Raw genomic sequence first — 14,692 nt, forward strand, 5'->3', positions numbered from 1 at the left:
ATTCTAAAAGAGAGAAACAGAGATGAGGGGAAAGAAAGAAAGAAAGAAAGAAAGGGAGGAAGGTTGGAAGGAAGGAAGGATGGAAGAAAGGAAGGAAGGGAAAAAAAAGAAAGGGAAGGAAGGAAGGGAGGAAGGAAGGAAGGAAGGAAGGGAGGTAAAAAGGAAGGTGGGAGGAGGCAGAGAAGAGAAAGAGGAAAGAAGGAGGGAGGGAGAGAGAAAGAGGGAGGGTGCTGCGAGAAAAAAAAAAAAAAGAAAAAAAAATCCTGAATCACTAAACAATCACACAGAAAAGAAAATTCTTCCTTGTAGGTCATCCAAAACACTGTGACCGCAATAACGACCCGGGTCACGACGGAAAAATCTTCCTCTCCATCCACGTCCCGGGAAGCTCTCGGTCCGGTTACTAGCGACTAAAATACCATTAGGCTAAAGAGTGTCTAACTGCGTGAAGAATGCAGCAGGCGGAAGGCGGGTCCCGCTACGCCTTTGCTCAGCGCCGGCTGGAGCGAAAGAAAGAAGGGCACCGAGCGAGATAGTCCAGTCGAGTTAGACCTTCTCGCCTCCCCGGGTCGCCGGCGATGGGGCGGAGAGATCCGCTAGAGCGCGCAGGGCCGCTCCCCGCGCCGCCCGAGTGAGCCGCTCTTCTGGGAAGCCGCTTCCCGGGGGCTGCGCCCGCAACCCACCCGTTGCTGCCGCGGAGGAGCCCTCCCCGCCTCTCCCCGACCACTTGTGCGGAGCCAATCTGACCTCCGGAACACACTTCCCCGCGCCTCCCGGGCAGCCGCACTAACACGCTCCCGGCTGGAGAGGAGCGAGTAACGAGAAGGCTCCAGAGTCTGGGCTCCCCGGGCTTCGTCGGAGCTGCAGGGGGCCAGGGAGGGGAGGGAGAGAGGGAGAGAGAAGGAAGAGGAGAGGGAGCCTGCAAGGCTGGCTGAGTCAGCTTGGCGAGCAGCCTCCGGGTCGCAGTCTCCGGGGGAAACTGCTGCTGCTTCCAGGCCGGCCAGAGCTGTTCTCACACCACCGCCTCTCACCCTCTCCTGGTCTCTGCCACCTCCCCAGAGAAAGGTTCCTGGGCTCGCGCGGCGATTTCCCCAGCTTGAATCCGGATACAGGCGGCGCGCTCCCGCACGCAGGAGCGCGGGGCGCCAGCAGGACACCCTCTCCTCTGGGCCCGCTCTCCCCTCTCTGCCCTGCTGCTCCCGCTTCTCCGCCACCTCAGCCCTCGCCGGCCGCAGCTCAGAGAGACGCCACCCAGCCGCGGCTGGCACTCGCAGCCCGGGGTCACGCACTGACGAGGGGAGCTAGATCGGGGAGCCCTAGACCGGACCCAAAGCTCAGGGGTGGGGGGGGGGTCGTGGGGCGGAAAGTGAAAGGGCAGGTGGTATATAAAGCTGTGAGAGTCGCCCACTCTGGAGCCCGCGCTTCTCCCCCGAGCCATCCCCGCCTAGCCGCACTCGGGCCAGCGCCTGGCGAGCTGGCCCATCTGTGGCATCCGCCGTCGCCTCCTCCTTGCACCTCCTCGCCGACCCCTCCCTCGCGGGACCTGCATCCCGCTCCGCCAATCAGCGCCCGCCTGCCTCTTCCCACGTGATCTCGGGCGGGCTAAGGACCTGCTGCTTCCCAAACGCCAGAGGGATGCGGGCGGCAGAGCGCGAGAGGCGGCTGCGGGGCTGTGGGGCGCTTTGACTCTCCTTCCACGCAGCCTCCTTGGACTCCTCTCCTCCGCCCTCCGGACTCCGGTCTCCTCGTGGTCCCCTGGCTTCCCAGATCCCCCTCCTTATGGCAGCAGCCCCCCGAGTCTCCGGCGCAGCTTCTCGGCGGACGACCCTCTCGCTCCCGGGGCTGGGCCGGGTCACTGGATGTTGCTGAAACTCCGGAGACCATGCGCGGGTTTGGCTGCTGCTTCCCCGTCGGGTGCCACTGCCGCCGCCGCCGCCTCTGCTGCCGCCGTCCGTGGGATGCCCAGTAGCCCGCTGCCCGGCCCCCGCGATCGCGTGTTCTTCGGAAGCCGTTTGCTACTGCAGAGTTGCGCGAACTAGTCATGGTGCTGTGGGAGTCCCCGCGGCAGTGCAGCAGCTGGACACTCTGCGAGGGCTTCTGCTGGCTGCTGCTGCTGCCGGTGATGCTACTCATCGTAGCCCGCCCGGTGAAGCTCGCGGCTTTCCCTACCTCCTTAAGTGACTGCCAAACGCCCACCGGTTGGAACTGCTCTGGTAAGTCCACAACCCCAGCGCCCGACCCCCTTCGGCCCCGCAGAGGGGACGCGTTTCCAGCGCATACCAAACCCACCTTAGTGCGTCTCCTCAGCCCCGTGCCTCTTACTGCCCCAAACCTCTCGGACGACCGACCTCCACCCCGAGGAGCACTGGGAACCTTCCAGGCCGCTGCGGAAGCTGGGGCGGGGGGGTGGGGGGGGGTGACGGGGTCTGGGGTGGGCAAAAAGTACACGTGTAGGAACCTTTTGCATCCTTGCCCTTGGAGCGGCGGATATTTTAAGAAATACTGGACGGGATGGTTTTGTGGATCCACCGAAATGAGCACCAGTCTTTGGGGGCTGGGGGGGGGGGGGGGGGGGGGGGGGGGGGGGGACTAAAACAGAACATTTCCATCATGAAAGGAAAAAGTCTGGCTAAAACGAGCGAGAAATAACTTTATGGGAAGGAACAAGCGAGAAAGCGATAAATCCAATAGTGACTGCAGGGGAATCACTGATTTCTGGCAAAAGTGCCATGGGGTGCCCTGGTCTTGCTTTCAAGATCAGGTCACACGGATTCTAAAGGAGCTTGGGGTTTAAGAGAATCATTATCTCTCTCTGTCTTCCCCTTTCTCTCTTCCTTTCCCTCTCCTCCGTCTCTTCCTCTCTCCCACATCCTCCTTCAAAGACGTGTTTTTGCAGCCCAGAGATGCTTCTCTCTTGCCTCCCCAAGCTCCTGATGGGGAAGGGAAGTTGAGAAAAGAATCAGTCGTCGGTCTCCCAGGCCTGGATGGGCATAGCCGAGGCAGGCAGGCTCCTGCGGGCGGGCGGAACCGACCCGGGCGGACGCGGACTCCATTTCTGGGCAAGCTTCCTCCGAGTGGGTCCGGCGCTCTTCTTGCTTGCCGGAGTCCCTTCAGAGTCTGAACGCGAGAGCTTGGCAGGCTTTGCTCAGCCGAAGCCTCCTAAGTACATAGGGCCCGAGGATGGGAGTTGCTGTACTCCGGGCTGGTTTTGCATTTCAGTGTGACAGCCCAGAGTATACCCGGGCGGGATTGTGGTGTGATTTCATTGGCATTTTAAATTGCATTCACATGCCTGGGTATTGTCCCCTAGGTCTGGTCTGTTCTAGTTTTAGCAAGCGTGCATGTAATTTTTCATCTTCTGTAAATATAATTCTGCTGTAGTTAAATCTGGCTCTGAACAAAGTGGCTTCCAGGGATGTATGTAAGCTGAAGTGTGTGTAACTTTGGAGAGGTGGGAATGGCCAACTGTAACTCATAGGATGAAAGAACATGTAGTCCTAGGTTGTTACTGCCATGAGGAACATTATCATGCATCATGATAGTTTGTGCTTTTTTTAGAGACAGGTTGAGATTTGCACCCTGTTAGATTTGGGTCAATAGATTGCCTTTGTTCTGTTTTCGGCAATTTCTAACTTTGGTATTTTTGTAAAATTTAGCATGTCTTCTTTAACTTATTCCTGGTTCATGGGCGCATGTATGTTATTTTTGAAAAGCTAAGTTCCAGTTTTCAGGTGTCTGATCACTTTTTTAGGTGCTTTATCATAGGGCTATGAAACAACCTGTGCTTGAAATGAATGGTCACAGCTTTGTAGACCAACATGCCTGGTTTGCTTCATCCCAAGTACAGTATCGCTTTAGGAAATAACTAACTTAAATGGGAAATTGAGGTTGGCAATCAAGAGATGTACTATGAGCCGGATATCTTAAGGAGATTTGCAGAGACTAAAGAGAATAAACTTGTTTTCAAGGCAGATTTTCAAGAACCTGGTACCCCCCTCCACCCTGTTAACTTAGAGGTGATCAATCTTCATTTGAGCCAGACAGACCATCACAGAAAACACTGTGCCTGTTTATCTTTATTATTGGGGCTTTGTTTCCTCTTTGTCTGGAGAAATTCCAAATAAGGGGTTGCTTCAGACCTTAAGGCAAAAGAATGATTAAGGATGGAAAAATGGTAAAATGACATTCAGAGACCATCAACAGCTTTTTTCTAAAATGTAGGCTTGTGGGGGGGGGGGGGTCATAAACTGTACTCTACTTAATGAGAAAAAAAAATAAGGAAGCTGGGGATCAAATTATAAACCTTCATTCACTGCTGCCAGTATTAACTCTGGCTAAAATAAAATAGCACAATCAAAAGAGAATATTAAAAGATAATTCACTAAAAAAGAATTGTGAAAAAAAAAGAAATGAATATTGATCACTTAACTAGATTTTGGAGGTTATCAGTAGAGAATGACCTTGCAGTACAGCTGTGGTTAATGGAATAAAAATTTAGAGCAATTCTTTTAAAGCTGCAAGATAGTGCTTTTGTTGTGGTTGTTTTTAAAATCTGTAACATCTTTAAATGACTGGAATATTTTCTTTAAATTTGAGGTTATGATGACAGAGAAAACGATCTCTTCCTCTGTGACACCAACACCTGTAAATTTGATGGGGAATGTTTAAGAATTGGAGACACTGTGACTTGCGTCTGTCAGTTCAAGGTAAGAAGTCTGATATTTGCATCTTCTTCTTCATTGATGAGACTACAAAGAAGGGATCTCCCTTTACAAACCATCACTTGGCAATTTATAGCTGTGCAAGCTAAGAGGAAAGCTGGCACCAAGCAAAAGTGTTGTCCTGCCAAGAGAGCCAACGGATGTCAAAAAGACATAGCTTTTTGGAGAAATGTGTATGCCAGAGTTATAAATGCCACTGGAGGTAGAAAGCTTCAGGTTGTTCCTTTGATGTGTCAGAAGCAAATTAGGTTTATGTGTCCCATCGAGCAAGAATTTTATAATTCAACAACTGCTGGGGATAGTAGCTACAACAATCAATGGATAAGAAGTGTAGATTTGTACTTTTGTTCTTTTTGATTGGGGCTGTCATTTCTTTTTTTTTATCGTACTGTTCTGTTTTAATGGCCTTGGGTTTTATGATCCTGGCAATCCAGTTAAGTTTTTAAATAAACTCCTTATTAGCGTGACTTCAGAACTACTGTGCTAGTTTTGGAAATCTTGGAACTTATTAATATATATCAACTTTTCATGGGTATCACGTTGAATTACAGCTGGATCTCCCAAGAACCCCAAAGAGTGCAAATAGCTGCAGGCTATTTTATGAATGTTAGGAAGATGGAGTTTGCCTCATGTTAAAAGAATAAATAAAATAATTTTTTTGTAAGTAGAATGGGAGACTGTAGCACTTGTATCATCAAAACTACATTATGCGTATCTATTGAAGATAGAACTCGTGTCATTATTACAGCCATCATCTACCAAATGCTTTATACCACGTAAATTATAAGCCCTCTTTTCTCTCAGAATGTTTATATAAGCATATGTACCCTCAACTACCACAGCTATTGTATTAATGTCTTATATTCACCTTTGAGTGTTGCTGAATTACTTTTGTAAGTACACATGAAATCTAACATAAGGTTCAACCAAGAACCTTTTGTGCAAAAACAAAACTATATAAGTGAGATCAGGTAAAACTTTTCCAAGACTGGGTAAGCAAAACTAAAAAAATAAGAAAAAAAATGTTACAGAACAAATGAAAACATTAAAGTGAAATTCAGGTCTAAAAACTTGTTATAGTATGCAATATTTAGAATTGTTGATGAAATTAAATATTTTGAATTGAATTCGACCTCCCAGTGAAAGAGATAAGGGAATTCAGATTTAAATATAGTTTGAATGGTTTGTAGATAAGTTAAAAGCTTCTTGCAAATTATTTTCTTCTTTCTAAGAAAAGCAATAAAACAACTAATATTTGCAAAGTGCACCACCTCCTGGTGGGTGAATATTGCTGTGACCACACTACAGTCTTTTAGACCATACTATAGTGTTAGAAACATATTTGTGCATATTTAATATGCACGTGACACGAACCTCTAAGGTCTCCAGCTGCACTGAACAATGTAATTATGTTTTTTCAATGAACTACATGGGAGAGGTAGAGCATGAAAACTCTCCAATTCATACTTTCCCCAAATGTTAACTCAGGGAAAAGTACATTTGGACAAATCAGTAATTAAAGGCCTAAAGGATTTTGTGGATTTTCCCCCTTACAGTTTTTGATTCCCATAAATTGGTCTTACTTGCATGACCCAGGGTAGGCATAAGAAGTGAATTCATGAAGAGTAGAAAATGAACCAAAAAGAACGTTCGTCAAAGGAAAAACCATAATTCTAACAAGATTTCGACAAGAGAAAAATAATGGAGTTCACAAAATTCTAAATGGGTGCATGCTACTACAAGGAAATGTATAGTTTTCTTATTAAAGAAACTGTATTCAGTTTTCAGGTTCCACAAAGGGTTTTGGTAAAACTTTTTATCAACAAAAATATTTGTGCTTTTCATGTTTTGGTCAGCCAGTTACATTTGTCATTAATTTAAATAATTGTTCAGTGGAATTGATTGGGGAGAGGGCAATGAAAACAAGTTTGAATAAGAAAATAAATGTGTTTTTTTAATGCCTATAGTATTTAAATTTACTACTAGATTTTACTGCTATAAGCTTATGCTTTGTGATAGATGTCAGTCTGTCAAGAGAAAATAAACATTCCCTTCATGGAAAATTTAGACTCTACACATACTAAGACTGTAGAGTGGCTGATTTAGGTTCAAGATCAAAGAAAATGCACAAGTTGTGCAAAGAATAATAAGATATTTTAGGCTAAGAGTATCTTGATTCATTCCTTTCTAGTACATTCCAATGAATTTGAGGTTTTGGGGTGTGTGTGTGTGTGTGTGTGTGTTTTCCCTCCATATAAGGGAGATGTCTTGATAATCTGTTTTCCTATATCCTAGTCTAAACTAGCTGAGGTTATCTACTCCTAGTCTCCTGTGTTTATGGATACAGTCACAAATTCTTTCATTCAAATTAGAATGTGAACGATGGTCATTCTGTCTGAGAGATAAATTTCAAAGGGAAGCGTGGGTGTGATCTGTAGTTTGCCAACTTGGATTATTATTGAAGCACTAAAGAGAACATATATTTGCCTTCACTTCTCTTAGATGATCTAAAATAAACATAGGGGCATCTGGGTGGCTCTGTTGGTCAAGCATCCAACTCTTGATCTCTGCTCAGGTCATGATCTCACTGTTTGTGAAATGGACCCCCCACATTGGGCTTTGTGCTGACAGCGTGGAGCCTACTTGGGGTTCTCCCTCTGCCTCCCTCCCTGTGCGCCTCTCCCCTGCTCCTGTGCGTGCTCTCTCTTTTCTCTCCCTCTCTCTCTCAAAATAAATAGATAAACATTTGAAAAATTAAATTAAATTAAATTAAAATTAAATTAAATAAACACATTCTACCCTTTACTTGTCACAACTGAGTGAGTTAATTGTTTTATCCTCCTTTTACCGATGAAGTGATTCAGGCCCATTACCATTATTAAGTGGTGATCTTAAAGTAAGAACCTAGGTCCTTTGGCACCAAATCCAATTATTTCCCAGGACATTATACATGCAAAAATACATGAAAATATCAGTAACAGCAACAACAATACCAAATTATTGTAGACAATTCAGTATCACAGGTAGTACACCTGAGTTTTTGGTGATGATATGAGTTCCAGAAATGGTCTGCAGCCTCATTTCTATCTAAATACCAGATGACATGCTGATAAATCTTCTGATAAACCAGTTGTGGAGAGGAAAATTTAGAGACAGTTGGATGGATGGATAGGTGGATGGAAGGAAGGAAGGATAAAGTAAGAAGAGAAGGAAGGAAAAAGGAAAGGAGGGAAGGAGGGAGGAAGGACCATATGCAGTTTTTCATAGATAGCACTGGCCATACAATGACCAATTATCAGTTTGTAATTCAAAAATATGATGAAGTTATGCTTTTCAGATATTATTTAACTCCTATATTAAATGTTTTCATTTGATAACCACGTTTTAGATCTGCAGTTCTTCCACTTACTAGGACTGCATAACAAATTGCCCAGAACTTAGTGACTTAAAAATAATGAACAAAACAGATGGACATAAGGGAAGGGAAACAAAAATAATATAAAGACAGGGAGGGGGATAAAACAAAAGAGACTCATAAATATGGAGAACAAACTGAGGGTCGCTGGAGGGGTTGTGGGGAGGGGGATGGGCTAAATGGGTAAGGGGCACTAGGGAATCTACTCCTGAAATCATTGTTGCACTATATGCTAACTAATTTGGATGTACATTTTTTTAAATAAAAAAATAAAATAAAATAAATAAAAAATAAAATAAAAAATGAACTTTTTTTTTTTTTCTCATGAATCTACAATTGGACAGGGCTTGATGGAAATATCTCATCTCTGCTTCCCTTGGCATTAGCCGAGGAAGGGAGAGAACTCAAAGGCTTGGTCCTGTACTCTCCTCAGGGCTCTCACTCATAAGTCTGACTATCAACTGGAGACCTGGGTCCTCAATGTGGATCTCTCTGTGTGTGTTAGTTTGGCCTACCTCATACCACAATGGCTGGGTATTAAGGGCAAGTGTCCAGAAAGAGAGAGAGAGCCAGACAGAAGCTGTATCCTTTAATGACCTAGCCTGAGAAGTCACACAGAGTCACTTTCACCATAGCCACAGGCTTGCCCACCCTTAAAGTCGTATTTTCTTTCATTTAAAGAAATGTGGTTACAGAGAAGAGAAAGTTGCTTATTGAATGATCAAAGGATTGGGACATGTGCAGGTTTTTTATCTTTTTTCTTTTTTGGAAGAAAAACATACCATATCCTAAGCCATTATTCTTAAGCCTTTGACAACTGGGAATATAACAAGAATTCACTTAACATCTGTGGAGTGCCTTCTACATGCCAGATTCCATGGAAAGTGCCAACAATCTAGAAAATGTAAGTTATACCTAGCTTCTAGATGCTGAAATCTCAGCTAAAAGAAATCTTCATTAACCAAATAAGCAATAAATCATATGAAAAAACTTCTCACATACATTTTTTGTTCATTTGTAGTAAAATGAATTCCATATATTCTAGAGTGTCAAGTCATTGAACCCACCAGTGTGATATGTAGCTACTTTCTTAAGCAATGTGGACACTTTGGAGCAAAACCATTCCACTGGAAAACACATATTTGGAAAACAAACTTAAGATTTTTACAACATCTTAAGAAAAATAGGATCACTGTTCCCCTGAGAGGAAGTTTGTACAACACATACATTTATGGGTCTAACCATCTGGGCCTGAGTCTTGTTTTTTTCCTCTTACCAGCCAACTATGTGGCCTTTAGCAAATCGCTTAACATCTGAATCTGTCCCTTCATCTGAAACTGAGCAGTATTATGATTACCACTAAAAAGTATTTCCAATAATTTGGCATATTTTAACATAGTACTTAGCCTATTTTTATGTACCAGGGTATCCTGTTTTCCTTTATTTCTTTAATTTTAGACACGTGTGTTTAGTATCAGCGTTAGACGGGGTGTCAGCTGTACTCAAAACAATACATACCATGAGAGACAAATAGTTAACGTTTCTTTTCCTACATGGATATTCCCAAGTATTTTAGAAACATGACTCTGTTAATCCTCCTAAATACCTTAGTTAACCACTTCAGATGGGGAAACCGAGCTATAAGCTTGTTAAATATTTAACTGTTGAGTGATGTCCACAAGGTGCTACACCAAGGCAGTGAGAGAAATTGGAGAAAGGACCAGACTTGGCACTCCTGAGGCTTAATGATTTAGAGTATGCTTCCTCCTTGCATTATTCATATTAATGAGTGCAAGTCGTGGTACTAAAGGCCAAAAACATCGTGCTGGTAATCTACAGTTGAGCTCTCTTCAGCTCCATACAAATCTCCCTTTTGGCTTGTGCATGGAACTTGGCAGCTCTGTTTTTAGCACTGTTCACATTTGGCTTACTGCGTCCTTCAGAAGTGGCATAGGAACACTTTATCAGTTTATTCCATATTTTAAGATGCGTATCAGCATTGTGTACTAGCACTTGTCAGAGATAATAAATACTTCCCACCCCTCACCCCCTGTCCGCTGACTACATCTGAGTATTCTGCAGAAGTAGATGAGAAAGATAAATAGAGAGGTTCCAGGGGTTGGAAAGAAGAAAATGTGGACCCAGAGTAATGTAAGCAGGTTTGAAGATGGAGATTAACAGGTAGCCAAGGACAAGAATGCCAGAACTTGAGCATGAGAAGCCAACTAGTCCAGCCATCACACTAATTTTGACTACCTTCTGCCTACTGAAAGTGTCAGCAAGACTATGTCACCAGTTGTTCACTTCTCTCTGATCTCTCCTCCATGTGCTCAGATACCATTTTAATGTCAGTGGTTCCTAATAAATCCTCCCAGGCCATGTTTCTGACATGAGCACCATTTATGTGGTACTACGTCAATTCTGCTCACTGGAAGATTGACCTATGGTAGGTCAATTCTGAGATGTAAGTTAAAAAATCCACATATGTTGGCGCACCTGGATGACTCAGTCAGTTAAGCATCTGACTTCCGCTCAGGTCATGATCTCACTGTTTGTGGGTTGGTTAAGGTCTGCACTGACAGTGCGGAACCTGCTTGGAATTCTGACTCTCCCTCTCTCTCTGCCCCTCCCCTGCTCTCTCTCTCTCTCTCTCTCTCTCTCTCTCTCTCTCTCTCAAAAATATAAAAACATTTTGAAAAATGCGTATATATTTTAGAAAGCTTGTGGAAGGCAGCCCTTATATAGGTTATCACCTGATCAGAAGTGAATACCTATTTAAATATCCTCATTAGTAAAAGGTTCTAATCAAGTTTAAATATAATCACATAGGATAGGGGTGCCCGGGTGGCTCAGTCGCTTAAGTATCCGACTTTGGCTCAGGTCATGATCTTGCGGTCCGTGAGGTCGAGCCCCGAGTCGGGCTCTGTGCTGACAGCCTAGAGCCTGGAGCCTGCTTTGGATTCTATGTCACCCTCTCTCTCCCTTTCTCTCTCTTTCTCTCAAAAATAAATAAACATTAAAAAAAAATCATTAAAAAATATAATCACATAGACAGACTGAGTCTGGGAGCCAACAGTATAACTGTGAAAAGGAATTACTGCATAGAGAGCTTCCAGAATATGTAGATTAGAAATTGTAGAAGTGCAGATTTCTAAAATATGTCATATTTAAAATATTTAAATGATTTTAATCACATGTAAGTAATTTCTAAATAGATGTGATTTAATACCTAAATCATCATGTTAGCAATTATGGAGATCATAATATGAGTGTCATACAATTTGGACTTACTATTGGGAGAAAAGTGTATCACTATTAATAAGTTCTATTTTAGTTTTTCAGTAACAGATACAGAGCAAGACTCATAAAATAAGACTTTTCATTTCAGAGAACATTGATTTATCTCATTTTATTTATAAATTACTAGGGTGATTAAACCATTGTTACATAAACAAAAAGAGCAAGAGTTAAATGGTTGATTGAGAGGGAGAAAGTACAGATATTCTAAGAAAATAGAGTAAAAAAATAAATTTCAGTTTTTTTATTATAAGATCGTAACCTTACTGAAAATCTGTTCTTTTTTTTTGGCATAAATCTTTGAGTCGAATTTAACTTATGATAGCGTTTCAGGTTTATTATCATATACATTAAAACTTTCCTAGCCACCTCACCAGATCATTGGTTAATTTTGTATGTACAAAATTATGTATGTACTTACAGCCATGAGAAATCCAAATCTTTTAGTAAGAACTAGAAACAGAAGAGTGTTTTCACATGCATATGTATGTATGATTTGCTTTACTTAGTTTTTAGCATGGTGGATATTTATAAGTAATCATCGTGGTTATTATGTTTGTTACAATTAAACAGTGAAGCATCAGTAGTAGTAATCATGAGATAATCACATCTCTAGTGTAATTAGCAGGTATAGGACACAGCCAAATATCTCTAATGCCTTAGAGTGTGATTATATTACAATGAGTATACCCTGTAGGTTGCCTCATTTACATTGTAAAATGTGTACTTTTTTGTAATGAGGTTGTTTTAAAAATGAACTTTTCTTTTTATGAAATATATATCAATAGTCATACTTTTCAATAATCAATCAAGTTTACATATGTATGTTTTACATACTTATCAGTAAACTTTTCTTCAATAGTTATCGATTTTTCCCTTGTATTCCATTTGCTGTTTTTTTTCTTGCACTATATCTGTCCATATCTGATGATCTAAAGATACATGACAAATGAATTAGTAATCCAAATGTCTTACCCAAATATTTAGAAATGTGTGAAGATTAAAATTCAACAGAGAAAAAACATAGTAAGGCGTAACTGACTTCATTCGTATTGCAGCTATATACTTCTGCTCCAAACACGGATAGGCATTACTTATTTTTAATAACGTGAATGTTGTAGCGTGTTTTGATTCTTTCCACCAAGCCAGATGGACATATATCTGAAAAGCAGTATTAAATAATGTTGATACATTTTTTGCAATATCTTTGTACAATTGCTTGTCCAATCACTTCGTTGGAATTACCTGATCAATTCAGAAGCTTTTTTTCTCCCCCTTGCCCCCCATCTGAATCAAATGACTGATTGGCCCGACTTGACATTACTTTTGTGTATCTTTGAATGATGCCCTTGTAAGGTCAGAGACTTAATGGAAATGATGGGGATTACTGAAAATGAAAACAAGTACTTTCTTTTGCAAATGATTATTTCTGTTCAAGGTCTCAAAGGTATGCAGACTCCAGTAGTAACCATATGCTTATATCTGTGTGTTCCCCAGTGCAACAGTGACTATGTGCCTGTGTGTGGCTCCAATGGAGAGAGTTACCAGAATGAGTGCTACCTGCGACAGGCTGCATGCAAACAGCAGAGTGAGATACTTGTGGTGTCTGAAGGATCATGTGCCACAGGTATGTATATGATCCTAAAGACTCCCGAGACCTTTGGGAACCTTTGCTTTTCCTGTTATGTTATCTCCAGATAAATCATTCAGACTCTATACTGGCTGGATAAGCCTCTTATTCTTTTGCACAAGGCATGCATTATTCTTATTTTTGCCTCGTTTACATTCCGAATCACTTATGGAAGAAAGAGAAAATCTACCATAAGGATGTTGATTTTAATACATATGTTATTTAATGAAGTGCAGACAGTTGAATAATATAATTAGAGCTGTAGATTTACTGCCTATGTGCCAAATATAGAGAAACTTATCTAAGCACGGATAAAGTTGGTTTGTTTGTTTTGAACAATAGCGTCATCTGCCAGAGGGCAGTTTTGCAGATCTGGGTTTAAAAGTGAAAGTTTGGGTAACCTCAGCAGCACTAGAAAATATGAGCTTCCTTCAAAAGTGAAAATACAGAATCGTGCCAGGAAAAGTCTATTTTAATGGAAAGATAACAACTATTGGGTAGATCACACGTATTTTGTAGATAACTGGTGTTTTTCTATTCTGGGGAACTTTGTACAAAGTCATGTGTATGATGGTTGGGTCAGGATGGTAAATGAGCAAGGAGAAAGTCTTGTATTCTTTAAAAGATTATCTTAAGTCTGTTGATGGCTAGTAATTGATTGTGTTCCACATTGTACCAGTGACTAGTAAAGTTCCTAAAAACTAGCAGAAGAGAATGATATTATTACTCACAGATGATGATGTAGGCTTTTTTGTTTTGGTTTTGGTTTTTAAGTAATCATTTCTGTTATATGATTCTTTGCCTCATTATGTGAACGTCCTTCCTGGTGCCCCACTTGCCTCTTATTTGCTAGAGCAAATAGATCATTGCCACTTCATCTAAGAAGTAACGGATGAAAATGACAGCAACATGTGAGAGGCATTGGACTTGCTTCCCCAGTAGGGAGGAAGGAGGGCCAGCATGGTACTATCATAGTAGAGATGGGGGAAACAGAAAGAAAGACAGGGAGCAAACCAAATATGAAAAATCAATCTGCCATACCTATGGAGAAAATTTAAAGTGATATGTTAAGACGAATCAAATAGGGGGGAAAAAATGGAACCTCTGACTCTTAGAAGCCAAGAATGTTGGAAGCAAATACCAGAGAGTACTGAGAAAAGGGTTTATCTGTTCAAGATCATTTAGCTTATCAGTCTGTCTCTGACTAGCCAAATGAGAGTCAGTGGGCAGTTATAATAAAGAATCATTAAGTTATGGTATGGCTAGGAACATTTGGTGCCAAAATCTTTCTTTCTTACTTGCCAACCTCCAACTTCTTGTAGGCTCAGGCAAGCACATTCTCCTGATTCACACAAATCTTTACATTCTAGTTCCTAATGTATTGTTTATACTATGAAAATAAAGAGTGAGCCAAGTAGAAAATTTAATCGCAATTGAGTAATCCATACCTACCTGATTCGCATACTTAGATTTCTGTAGGATTTAATTAGTAAGCCAATCTTGCTGAATGTTTCCCATTGACTTAAAAACCTAAAAGGTTTTTGATCTGAATAATGATGGAGGGACCAAAGTAATTTTGATTAACCAGGTCTGACTGTAAATAAATTAGAGTTCTGACTTTTGATCTAA

The 14,692-nt window shown here is 41.9% G+C and overlaps 1 protein-coding gene across 4 annotated transcripts in view; it reads left to right on the forward strand.

Moving 5' to 3' along the window:
- Positions 1-1,651: 1,651 nt before the first annotated feature.
- Positions 1,652-14,692, forward strand: part of TMEFF2 (transmembrane protein with EGF like and two follistatin like domains 2) — a 235,447-nt gene continuing 222,406 nt past the window's right edge. Inside the window, exons 1-3 of one of the 4 annotated variants that reach the window (XR_007454319.1) lie at positions 1,652-2,213; positions 4,597-4,706; positions 12,931-13,060. Coding sequence is in view for 3 of the 4 variants with exons in the window: in XM_049615233.1 (XP_049471190.1) it covers positions 2,042-2,213; positions 4,597-4,706; positions 12,931-13,060 (412 nt within the window). In the remaining variant the exon portion in view is untranslated. The remainder of the gene's footprint in view (positions 2,214-4,596; positions 4,707-12,930; positions 13,061-14,692) is intronic. The other 3 variants (XM_049615233.1, XM_049615231.1, XM_049615232.1) reach the window with 3 other exon arrangements.

The sequence above is a fragment of the Panthera uncia genome (assembly GCF_023721935.1).
Source record: "Panthera uncia isolate 11264 chromosome C1 unlocalized genomic scaffold, Puncia_PCG_1.0 HiC_scaffold_3, whole genome shotgun sequence".
Lineage (NCBI taxonomy): Eukaryota > Metazoa > Chordata > Mammalia > Carnivora > Felidae > Panthera > Panthera uncia.